Genomic DNA, 12,874 nt, shown 5'->3' on the forward strand with positions numbered 1-12,874 from the left:
TTTCTGTTCCTCATAGTCCCCCTGATTTCAGTTCATTCCTCTTGTCAAAAATCATCATCTGACATGAAGTGGGTTTAACTATATCTTGGATCTTGAGCACATAAATTAACTTAAAAACTGGAAGCATGTCATAAGCCATAAGCTATTAGTGAGAGCTAATGCAGAAGACAGGGAGGATGTGTCAAGATAGTCAACAAAATTGATATGAGACAGTCTATACTACCAGCATTTGCTCTCCATATATTTTGAAAATTTTCTACAGCAAACCAATACGGTGAGGACCACTAATATTTCTCCTAAATTTAAGGAAGCTTAGACTTAATTGCTTATCAGGGTCACACAGTAATTCATAGTCCCCAGTGTGATATGAAACGTGAACTACACAGTAAATTCCATCAGAATGGAAGCAAACATTCCATCCCTTCTCCTCTCTTGTCTTTGGTCATACGCTGTAGTTACTCCTCAGGGTCGTGTACAGACTAGAGAATGCTTTCTTGTCTCGAGACCAAGGAAACAGGTGACCTTACACAAGTGACCAAAAGGAATCTAAGCTTTTTGTGTTTATAATTGTCATATATCTATTTGCTCCTTGGTATAGTCACAGAAAGACTTTAGAGATAGGTCCAGAGCTATTTTCAAAACATGTTGTTTTTCAATTAAAAAAAAATATTAAAAAACCAAATGCTCCCTTTAAAATTTTTATTTGAGAAAAAAATTTAGTTAAATCAAAGAAGTAATCATAACTTCTCAGCCCAAGGTTATTAGAAACCAACTTACAGAGCAGCCTCTAAAAGGTATTTTGTGGACGTTGAAGGTATCTATTCTCAAACTTAATAGTAGAGTCAAGCAAAAATTGACAGTAAAAGTTTACACTTTGTATAATCATTTATCTATACAATCATTTTCTTACGGCCTATAGATTTTACTTTATGGTACATATCATCATGTAGTGGTACCCTGAGCACATAGAAAATATGCAATAAATACTTATTAAACTGAAGTTGAATTAACAAGCACCATGAATTACATAATTTCTAACAACCAAACCAGTTACTGCTTCTCATCCTTTTGGTAACACGATGTAACATAACATCATATTTAAGTTGGGTAGATCCTTGGAAGAAATAGTAGTCTCCTAAAAATAAAAACAGATTAAATTATTTAATTTTACCCTTGTATTTCTTTAGGAAAAAAATCTGTTTTTATAGATTACCTAGATTAGATGAGATGGGATTTAAAAATATAAATATTGGGGACTCTTGGCTAGGTATTCTGCCCCTGGATATCTACCCAGAACCAATCACATACAGGGTGCAGGACTCAAGAGTGGCTAGTGTGGCCAGGTGGGGCACATATAGACCTTGATGGAGAAAAAATAGACTTAGGGAAAGAAAAAAATAATCTGAGACCAATTGAAAAGTTATGCTTAGGCTGAACCTGAAGATATTCACAACACAAACTTGAACTTCTTTCCTCATCCCACCTCAGTCCCAGACCATGAGGATGGATGAGGGTAAAAGTGACTAAAAAGAAAAGGTAAAGAATGTAAGGTGTAAGAAAATATGAGTCCAGGCTTGCCATGGGCTCACTGCACACACTAAGCAGCCAATGGAGTCACAGGAAACTCCAGGGGCTCAGACACAGGAGGACTAGCAGTGACCATGTCCCCCTGCTTGCCAGACCACCCTTGGACAGTGCTGGTGCCACTGCCCACTCATTTTTCTATCCTGTCTTCTCAGTCAGGCACAAGGTGTTTTCCTTCTGTGGCCCTATCAAGAATTCAGAGTCCCTCCCCTTTCCTATTTGGAGCTCATTCTCTGATCTTGGAGTTTGAAAATCTAGTTTAAGTGTTAGTAGGATTTCCAGTCTACTTACTTTTGAAATAGAAGACTGCATCAATTTTAGGCCCAATTCCTGGGAAGTTCTTGGTAATCTGTCGGGGATAACCAGGGTCCATGCGCTGATTCCTCTCATCATACCTGAGCAGAGAAATAACCAGCAGGAACTCAATCAGAAAATGGATCATATGACATGAGCCTTAAACCTGTCTTCTCTCCTGAAAGATTTTTTTTTTCTGAAAAAGTTTTAACTATACTGTTAAAGAAAACCAGGGACCTAAACAGATCTCTGCTTCACTCTAAGTCCTTATATGACTCCAACCCTAGGCTGCTGACTCTAGTCAAGCCTTTCTATTACCCCACAGTGCTTGCCCCAAAGCTGAGTCCTCCTTTATGCAGCCTGGAATTGAAGGTGATTTACTACAGCAAAAGACCCCACTGAACAAATATTTGTTTGCATGACATTGTCTTCTTTTCAAAAGCTTACCACTGAGACAAAATCAACAATTTCCTCCCAGAAGATAACAGAAGAGGCAAGGGTTTACTATCCATGGACTCAAAGGAATTTGAATATTAAATGTTAATGATGATGGGCTATGAAATACTATACCAGTTAGTGAACACAAAGTCCTATTTTCTAAAATCAAAAGTTCTACTTCTCAAAAAAAGGCTAAGATTGGTGGACAAAGATGTCATAAGCATGTGGTAGTCAACTGAAATTAAATGTTGAATTTTAGATTTTCAAAAGAAAAATAGAATTTTGCTAATGGTACATGTCTGTAATCCCAGCTACTTGGGAGGCTGAGACAGGAGAAACAAGTTGGAGGCTAGCCATGACAGCTTACCCAGAATCTGTCTCAAAATAAAAAGGGTTGGAGGTGTAGCTCAATGGTAGAGTACTTGCCTAGCATGCATGAGGTCCTGGGTTTAATTCCCAGTACCAACAAAACAAAAATGAAAAAGAAAAAAAATTAGAGAATAGAGATTATAATGTAGCTTTCTTAATACATTCTGTTATTCCTCATGCTAATCACGTAAGCAATCTGGGAAATGGCTGGTTTTTGCAGAAGTTATAGATGACTCAGTCGTACTTCAAAATTAGATATTTGAGACAAAACCAGACAATCATCAGATGTGCTGCTGGCCATTCAGGATCTCCTGCCATTCTAAGGAAGGTTTCCTCCCTTACCTTTTGGGTTCAGTGATCACAGAAAGGAGTCCAGAAATCCAAAATGACTGTGCACTAAATACTAGTTCTCACACATCTATAAAACTATTTTCTAGTGTTTCCACTCTGATTAATACTATAACATCTCATTTAATGTGTTTCTTTTGGGAGTGATATGGGCCAAGTTATATTGTTATACTGTGTGTTGTGTGCATGTATGAATATGTAACAACGAATCCCATCAGTAGGTACAACTATAATGCATCAGTAAAAAATGTGGGGGGAAAAATAAAGTGTTTCTTTTTATTTTTAAGATTTATTTATCTCTTTTATGTACTGTTGGAGATCAAAGCAAGGGCCTCACGCATGCTAGACAAGTGCTCTACCACTGAGCAAAATGCTTTTTTTAAAAAATACATTTTATACTATTCTTATATATCAGAAACCCACAGCAAAGAGAAAAAAGAACTAGGTTGAAAATGACTATTTCAGTCCTATGTTCTCTCGATTCCTTTCCCAAGAAGGTCAAGGATCTTTAAGAATTTGCATCAAAAAACTACTTCTTTTTTTCAAAAAAGTTTCCCAAATTTTCTATTCATATATTATGATTATACATAATAGTGAGAATCACTGTGACACATTTGTACATGCACCTAACATACCAGTCAGTTTTCATTCCTCCCCTTTCTCTCCCTCCCCTGGGTCCCTGTTCTCTTTTCTTTAGAAGAAGTACCTTCTGGAAAGATCCATTCCATGCCTGTTTCACAAATCTTAGAGGTCAAAGCTAAAGCTCACCTCCAATACCAGCTATTTACAAAGAAGTAGGTCTTGTAGAGAAGTGGGTTGAAGACAGCACCATCAATTTTTTTCACATATTTAGGAAAGCCCAGCGAATATATACTCTTTGGATAGTTTGGCTGCAGTCTCATATTGCTAAGTAACCAGTACTTGTCATCTGTGAAGACAAAAAAAGGATATATTAGGGTTACCCAGAAAGAATAATAAAAATACTGACTTACTACAAACAACATCATCTTTCCCTAGAGTTCTTAAATGTACATGGATCTTAAACATGGTCTATCTCCTACAGTTTTGAGTTTTTTTCCCACAAATATCAACATGTTATATTTTACAAACTAGCCCCCAAAATTCTATTTCCTGTGTAGTTAGGGTACTTTTGGTTCAGAGCTACCATTAATAAAATCTGGAGTGCTTTTTTGATCTATATCAATAAAAAAAATAGTAGTTTTCCCTTAATTTGGCAAAACTAAACATTGGAATTACCTTTAAAAAGAAAAACTTGATTTCTGGCTTCAATTTCATAAGCAGCTTGAATGCCAGAAGGCAGGGTTGGCCATAAGGAAGATATTGAACTAATGCCGGTCTTTGATGTCTCAGGAAACTTCCACCAGAAGAACCTGCCATGAAAGGCATTTGACACGTTAGCCACTGTTATAGACTCAAGTACCGTGAAATGTGAACAGGAAGGACCTGTGAAATCAGTTATTGTTTCCTCCCTCCCTCCCTCCCTCCCTCCTTGCCTCCCTTCCTTCCTTCCTCTCTTTTTGAGATGAGGGCCTCACTATGTTGCCCAGACTGGACTCAGATTCCTGGACTCAAGGGGTCTTCCCTCCTCAACCTCCAACATATCTGTGACGACAGGTGGCCACCACAGCTCTTGGTTAAGAGTTGATACATCATTCCATTATTTGCACATTCTAGTCTATGGATGTCTCAGTGGGAGCACCACAGGAGAAGATCTTAATCAATTTTTGATAGTGACAATGACTTTTACAGTCAATCTGAGATATGGAAATAATCTGGAACTTGGAATCTAGCAATCTAAGATTCTAACCTGGCCTCCCAGCTCGTTCACCAGTTTTATAAACTGGAAGTTACCTAATCTTAGATGTCTGTTTTATAATTTCAAAAAAGAAAAAAAAAACAGAATATTGGTCCTACCTACCAAATATCAATCTTCCCCACTGCCCTCCCTGCAAAATCTACCTCAATCTGTGTTCCAAGGCACAAGTTGTAAGTCATCCTGGAGAAAAACTTTTACATAGCAGCTCCTTACCTCCCAACTTCACTATCTTTTTCTATAACTAAAATAGTTGGGCTTTTCTGCTTCCTGTCTTCTAACTTCCCAGCCCAGATTCTTACTGTAAATCCATTTTTGCACACTAGTGTTCTAGTTAATACAGACATAATCATACCAATTTCTTGCTTTAAAATCTGTAAGATCTTTCCTCTGTCTATTGAACCAAATTCAAGTCACTGCTTACAAGTTTCATCTACCTCACTTCAACTATTCTCTGATCAACAAAAAAGACAAGGGCTGGGGATGTGGCTCAAGCGGTAGCACGCTCGCCTGGCATGCATGCGGCCCGGGTTTGATCCTTAGCACCACATACAAAGATGTTGTGTCTGCCGAAAACTAAAAAATAAATATTAAAATTATCTCTCTCTCTCTCTCTGAACAAAACAAAGCCCTGGATATTGGGTAGATATGAAAATGGTCCTACCCGTCTTTAAAGAAAATAATTTTATCTCCCAATGTAGTGACAGCATCAAAACTCAAGTTGGGGTCACAGACAGCTGGCTTTGGTCTGTCCGGATTTGGCATAGGTTGGTGCTTCTCTGGGCCTCCTAAAAATACATTTCAAGAAACATTAGTAAAAATTGTGCATTTTAATTCCTAAGAGAAAGAACCATTCTTTTAAAAACATGCCATATTCTTGGCGACAAAATGCATCAATGTTAATTTAAGTGTTCTATAAAATTCATAAGATGTATATGCTAAGGATTTTTTTCCATATAGTTGCATATCATGGAGGAGAATAATCTGATTTTTGTGATTGTTAGATTATTTCTCCATGTGCCTCTTCAATGGGACAATGGCATGTCGGATAGAAAGGACAACACACCAAAGCCACAGGTTTCACCTGAAATTACACCCCAAGTCTTTTGTCTCCATATGGAATATGAAGATGTTATCCATGCAACAGAAAAGGAAGTAAAGTTTCATCCTAATGTAGATACTCCTAGAATGTTTATAAGTGTAACTAACTTTGTATGGCAAAATGACATGGAGGTCCAACTCACCGTAGAGGGACTGAATGCCACGGATGTCATCAGAAGACAGGTGAAACATGTTGGGGTCGAGATAACCATAGTTGGGGTACATTATTGCCTTTCGATCATTGGAATGCCCAAGTCCCAAGGAATGCCCAAGTTCATGGACAGCAACAAGGAATAAGTTTCTGCCTAGGAAGAAATCAACCAAAGGGGATAAAGTGTGAAATATATAGTCATCTTATTTTAAAATGACTCATAAAATTGTACATACTTATGAAGTATCATGATTCTATCTATATAGATATAGAAATATAGATATAGGTATAGAAACATTTGTATCTATACCTATATCTATCTATCTATATATATGCAATGTTTCTTTGTGGGGAAAGCATTCAAAATTATTTCTTCAAGCTTTTTGAAATATGCACTACAATATTGTTATCTATAGTAACCCTTCTGTACAATAGCACACCAAAAATTCTTACTCCTACCTAACTATAACTTAGTACCATTGATCAACCTTTCCCACTTCTTTCCTTCCCTATGTTCTCTTTAGCCTCTGGAAACCACTATCCTACTCACAACTTTTATGAGATCAACTTTTTTGGACTCCACTTGTTAGTAAGATCATGTGGTACTTGTTTTTCTGTGCCAGTTTTTCACTTAATGACTTCCAGTTCCATTCAGTGATAGGACTTCATACTTTTTATAGCTGAATAGTATTCCACTATGTATATATAATACATTCTTTATCTATTCATCAGCTGATGGATAATTAACTTTACATTTCTTACCTTGGAATTCTGAAGACAATAACATAATATCTGGAGACAGTGAAATTACTGATTTCCTCACTCTCTTAAATAGGGTTTCTTAAAATCAACATTATTGACATTATAGGTCAGATAATTCTTTGTATAAGGCAGTCCTTTGTATTATAGCTGTTTAGAAATCTCTAGTTGTACCACTAAATGCTAAATGCTAATGGCAAACCCCCTCTATTTTTTACAACAACAAAAATATCTCCTGGGAGGGAAAAATTTGCTCGGGACCACTGAACTAGTAAGCAAATGAAATGTATTCTGTTGTGAAAATTCCTAGAATAACTCATAGCTATGTTCAGTAATTAACTCATTGATTCTAATCATTCTTAACTAATGCAAGGTGTGTTTGTTTCAACCACTTGGGAGAATGAGCAAGAGGATCACTTGAGCCTAGGAGTTCAAGGTCAGCCTGGACAACGTAGAGAGAGCTTGTCTCTCAAAAAAAAGGGGGGGGGGTAAGGGGGAGAAATAGATAGAGGTTGTTATAACTCAGTGGTAGAGCACTCACCTAGTAGGCCCTGGGTTCAATCCCCAAAATCTCAAAAAAAAAAAAAAAAAGTAATTCCCAAGTCCCATGACTCTACTTATACTCAGCTCTTACTCCTTTTTTTGTTTTGTTTTATTTTTTGGAACTAGGGATTGAACCAGCACTTTGAACAAGCTAGACAAGCATCCCACCACTGAGCTACACTGCCAGCCCCGTTTTAAAATTATTTTGAGACAGGGTCTCACCAAGTTGCCCAGGCTAAACTTGGACTTGAAATTTTCCTGCATCAGACTTTTGAGCAGCTAGTATTATAGGTCTGCACTACCATGTCTGGTTGCTTTTACTCTTTATCCAGCTTCAGTGAATATAGAAAGGTCTTTGATAACCATCCTTTACTAGACCCACATGTGAGGCTATCTATCCATAAGTTCCAGATACTATGAATGACTGAGAAATACAGCACACTGTGTCTAATCCTTACCCAACTCAAGAAAACCACCAGCTCATCATTTATATATCAAGAGGACCCAGGGCTGGGGCTGTAGCTCAGTGGCAGAGTGCCTGCCTTGCACATGTGAGGCACTGGGTTTGATTCTTAGCATCACATAAAAATAAACAAAATAAAGAAAGAGAACCCAAAGGGTCAATTGATCAAATTAAGTGCTTGGGTCAAGATCAGATCCAAATTTCTTGGCTCAGAAGCTCATGATTTTTACTACACATAATTCTAAATATAATTAAAGGCACTAACAGAATTTGGACTAAAAAGTTATAATCATGCTTATTCGTTATTTCTATATGTCTTAGAGGATTCACTTTTGTTAGTAAAAGAGGGAAGAAAGGTATGCCCCTTCTCCCCAATTTCTAAATTCTCAGATTTAAATAACTCCTGAAATTTTGTGTTTTACACCTATGTCTTCTGTTTTGTTTTGTCTTGTTTTGTTTTTTCCTGTAACAAAACTATATCTCAGAAGAAATGATTTGTCTGAGTCACGCACCACTTGGGACTCCTGAAATACCTACCACCAGGTAACTAGGTGAAGAGTCCACACCTCTCCTGCAGAGGGTCCAGGCACACAGGCTATGCACAACCTTAACCCAGGCCCAGCAACTAACTCAGAGAGCTGTCATTCTTCTCACAAACAGAAGAAGGAAGCTAGAACTAGGTTATTCCCTCAACTCCACATGAGACTGGGAAGAGTAAACAAAGCTTTTACAATTTGGCCTAAATCTGAATTTATTCTATTCTCAGTTCTCATATCACTTTGTACAAACCACCACCATTAGTCCCCAACTCCAAATAACGTATTTCTGCTCATGTTCTGTCTTCTACTAGATTGCAGGCTCAATGACAGAATTGTGTCCTTCTGATCTCTGTATGCAAATACCCCATCACCCAACACCATAACAATTAGCCTAATTATTCACTTAATTTTTTTGAGTCAAAAATTTAGGTTGAGAATAAGCATTTTAAGTTAGAATTTTCATAAATAACTTTTTGAAGCATAGAATCAAGTCAATTTAAAAAACTAAGTCTAAGAACTGGGAAATACATATTCCAGTCCAGCTTTTCCACCAACTAGTCACTACCCTTCTCTTGGTCTCAATTTTCTCTTGAGCTGTATTAAATACTTTTTAAAGGACTATTAGAATTCTAAACGTTCTTTGAGGCTAGCCAGCACTAGTATCTCATTTCAGATGAAGAGCTTACAATCCCCAAATACCCCTGGATAAAATTTAGACACATTTAACATGTCTGGTTGAGGATTTGCAATTCAGCAAGTGCCTAATCCTACATTATCTGCCTTTAAAATACAGAAGTCCTCTTCTCATCAAAAAGTTGATAAGCCTTAAGCTATATATCAGACTGGAATAGCCTTTCTGGTGGACAGAGTGTCTATAAAAATATTGCCCTACAGTCAGAGACAGGGGGATGCTGATTAGACTATCTTCTTAACTTTATCCCTATTTACTTTCCACATAAGCAAGTCATATAATCTAGAATTTTTCAGGTTAGTGATTCACCAAGTTATAGGTGAGTTTAGTTAACCATATGCATACATCTGAGACAGAGGGTGAGTTACAGTCCTTCTGCAAATGCACACAAAGTACTTCAATCATTTAAATAATTGATTTGTTGAACATTCTGCAATTTTTGTCACAGGACCACACAAGACCATGTGACTATATAATTTTGGGTTTCTCCATACAGGTCTCTAAATTCTCTATAACTTTATCTTTCTGCATCAATATGAATCTAAGAAATTATCAGCAAGTAATGAGTCAAACCCATGACCACGTTATGCTATGTGTTGGCATATACAGAATTATTAGTATTTGTGTTTGCTTTAGAGTTCATGGATTTTACTTTCCAAACCTAAATAACAGCTTTTACCTTCCCTGAGTCTATACTAATAATCTTGCTTATATCTCATAGAATTACAGTAGATTCTTAGAGATTATCTTTAAGATAATCTAGTGTAATATCCTCAATTTATAAGAGGTGAAACTGAGACTCAGCTAAAGAGTTAAATTTGATCTAGAGGCAAAATTATAGTCTGCACAAATTTTTCCAGGTTATCATATTTTGCCAGAAGGTAGACTTTCAAAATCAGGACAGATTTTAAAATTTGTTAGGTTTAATTTTTTTTCCCTACCATTGTGATTTTTACTCCAGGTTTCTGCCTCATCAAAATGTGCATCTCCTCCAATACCAGGTCCAGGTTCATAAGCATGGGCTAAGACTCCATCTTTGCCATCAAAAGGGTTGAAATCTCCATGAGCTTTTTTTTTAAAAAAAAAAAAAAGGAAAGAAAATTAGTGCTTTCATATATGCTATAGATCATGTCAAATGAGACAGATGGAGTCCAAATTCTTCACCTCCATTTGCAAAAGATATCATAATGTCAGCTTCTCCCGCATGAACCCTTCTGAATTTCAGGGGGGTCACGTCACTCCATACTTGAAAAGCTTTCTGGATGGCATAGTCAACATCCTCTTGCTTCATGTCAGGAGTGTAATTATTGATTCTTTATCAGAAAAAAAGAGAGAGAAACATAGAAACTATATGTTAATTGTCTTATCATAATACTTCAGTTCCAAGACCCTCACTGAAGGATGAAGCATTGCATAAATCAAGAATTCAGACAAAGAACAATTTGCTTTAGTACAAACCATTTTTCCTTGGACAACTTTCTCCTAACCAAAATCTATCTTAATTTCTCTTATTTATGACTGAAATGAAGTCATTGTGATGGATTTTCTTTCATAGATGCTTATAGCTTCTTCTCCTGCTCCCAGACTTCCACATTTGCCCATCTTGACTACTCTGTATACTTTCTCCTCTCTCGGACTTATAATTATTTCAACTTCATGCTCCTTTTATTTGAAACTTTCTTATATTCTGCTAACTTAACCTGCAAGACATACAATTACAACTCTTCTTGAGTGAGCAATTCTTCCTTCCTTCTAGAGATAATGAATTTAAGCACAGAGATAGAGTAACAATTGAGGAAGGTCACTTCTCTACTTCCAAATTTAGGGATATATTGTATCTAAAGGGCTTGGGTTTCTCGAAGTCAAACCACTGGGAAAACAGAAGAACTCACAGCTCCATACACCTGCATTACCTGTAGGTGATTTCATGCTTCTTCCACACTGGCCTTCCTTGAAATGTGCTGTAATGATGGACATCAGGCACTCCACATCTAGGTTTGTGCATCACCTCCAGAGTAGAAGTGTCCAGCTGCCCGGTCACGTTTAGCCCAAAGAACTGCTGCATTTCCTGGATTTTTTCCTTTAAGGAGTCCCTACTGATTTTCATTTTTGTCATTGGAATTGTCTCCATAAGTCCATAAAAATGATTCAGGTACATCTGGAAAAAGATACATTCAGTAATATATAGCCACACGCAGGAAAGTTGGCCCTGGGAGCTTTGCGTTTTGACCCACCTGAACAGTGATATTTTCAAACTAGGTATTTTTACATTTTAATCACAGGTTAGAATGTTGTTATTTAGACGATTATTATAATGAAAAAACAGTTTAATTTATGTGTTATCAAAAACATGTCAGAACTTACTAGATTTATTTCTAGAAGCCCAATGGGGGGAAAAAATCTTTGTTTCTACTTCTTCAAACTTGTTTCTACTCCTTTGAAAATATTTTAGTATATTATGTTATTTGATAAATGACAAAAATCTTCATTGCTAGAATGCTTAAAGTGTTAATTTAAGCTGGGATAAAACTTTCTTGCTTGACTTGGGATGCAATTCGTGGTAGACGGCTTGCCTAGCATGCTCTTAAGCCTTAAGTTCCATCCTCAGTACTACAAAAAAAAAATCCTTGTTTAAAAATACAAAGCTGGACACAATGGACAACTATGATAAGTTCAAAGTTAAAATAATTTTAGAAAATAGAACCATGCATGGCAGCACATGCTTGTAGTTCCAGCTATGTGGGAGGCTAAAGTGAGAGCATCACTTCAGCTCAAGAGTTTGAAGCCAGCCTATGTTAAAAAAAAATCAAGTTAATTTTAAAAATAAGAGATCCAGCTCTTTTAGTCATAAAGCACATAAGAATTGAAAGTAATATTTTTAAGAAAAAGGCTTATGAAGAAATATCTGGGATGAAGAAGGGTAATGGGAGTATGTTGAAATTATCATGGCAGCTGATGTGGTTAAATTGGTCAATCCACCAGACAATCTCAGACTGTTAATTGGCATAGATGACTAATATAAAATATTATAACAGAATTATACTGAACTGAAAGTCCTTGGTCAAGACTTTTTAGAGAAAGGGACAAATGTCACTTACCCATTTCATAACACTCCTTCAAAACTAATACTTTCTTTATATTCCTCTCTAGCAAAGAAAAAATTCAATGCTGAAGGCAAACAGCCTAATAGAACAGTTTTCAAATAGCCTTTTTCAAAATAAAACAAGTAAATGCAATAAAGACAAAAATCAGGCTAGATAAATACTATAGTGACAATACTTACTTCAGCAAATTCCTCATCCATTTCTGTGGGGCTTATTACTTTGGCTTGGGAAGCAGCTCCAAGCTCAGTGACCCACAGGACCAGAATCAACAGAAGAAGCTTCATTGTTAACTTCTCCCTCCAGAAGAGCTTAACTCAATTTACTCTGCGCTATTGTAGTTCAAGTTCCTTATATGTCCCTTTTTATATAACTCTTAGGCCAGACTCTTTGAATATGAAATCCTTTGAGTGACTCACAGTTGATATCATCCCTTGATTTATCTCAAAAACATGCAAGCATGACCTTATTTAACTAACAATGGGTCAATCCGCATTAACCCATCATTCACCTAGGTATCTCATAGTATATTTCTGCAAAATGCTAAGTTCTTTCACCCCTATGAAATAAGCCCTTCTTTAAAGAAAAGAAAAAGCTGAGCATCTAAAATATAAAGATAACTTAAAACACATTTTTATAAAGTTTAGTATTCTCAGTTT

The 12,874-nt window shown here is 36.5% G+C and overlaps 1 protein-coding gene and 1 non-coding gene across 2 annotated transcripts; one reads left to right on the forward strand and one right to left on the reverse strand.

Annotated features, from left to right (window-relative positions):
- Nucleotides 1-1,034: 1,034 nt before the first annotated feature.
- On the reverse strand, nucleotides 1,035-11,251 carry Mmp12 (matrix metallopeptidase 12). The gene is made up of 9 exons (XM_027930671.1): nucleotides 11,028-11,251; nucleotides 10,279-10,427; nucleotides 10,056-10,181; nucleotides 6,112-6,273; nucleotides 5,532-5,655; nucleotides 4,291-4,424; nucleotides 3,802-3,961; nucleotides 1,870-1,979; nucleotides 1,035-1,132 (listed from the first exon to the last, which is right to left on the reverse strand). Exons 1-9 carry the CDS (start codon nucleotides 11,243-11,245, stop codon nucleotides 1,035-1,037), a joined length of 1,281 nt encoding a protein of 426 aa, XP_027786472.1. The 5' UTR covers nucleotides 11,246-11,251.
- On the forward strand, nucleotides 2,710-2,784 carry Trnaa-agc (transfer RNA alanine (anticodon AGC)). The gene has a single exon. It is a non-coding gene; the product is annotated as a tRNA-Ala (tRNA).
- Nucleotides 11,252-12,874: the final 1,623 nt, after the last annotated feature.

This window comes from Marmota flaviventris, chromosome 9 (genome assembly GCF_047511675.1).
Source record: "Marmota flaviventris isolate mMarFla1 chromosome 9, mMarFla1.hap1, whole genome shotgun sequence".
Taxonomy (NCBI): domain Eukaryota; kingdom Metazoa; phylum Chordata; class Mammalia; order Rodentia; family Sciuridae; genus Marmota; species Marmota flaviventris.

Bases quoted from the DNA above. Each gene is read 5' to 3' on its own strand.
- Mmp12 (XM_027930671.1), bottom strand. From the start codon at position 11,245: ATGGAGACAATTCCAATGACAAAAATGAAAATCAGTAGGGACTCCTTA. The intron at 4,425-5,531 runs GTAGGACCATTT...CTTTCATGGCAG, and splicing joins ATTATTTTCTTTAAAGACGG to GTTCTTCTGGTGGAAGTTTC. The intron at 1,980-3,801 runs GTGAGCTTTAGC...TTCTCTGCTCAG, and splicing joins GTAAATAGCTGGTATTGGAG to GTATGATGAGAGGAATCAGC.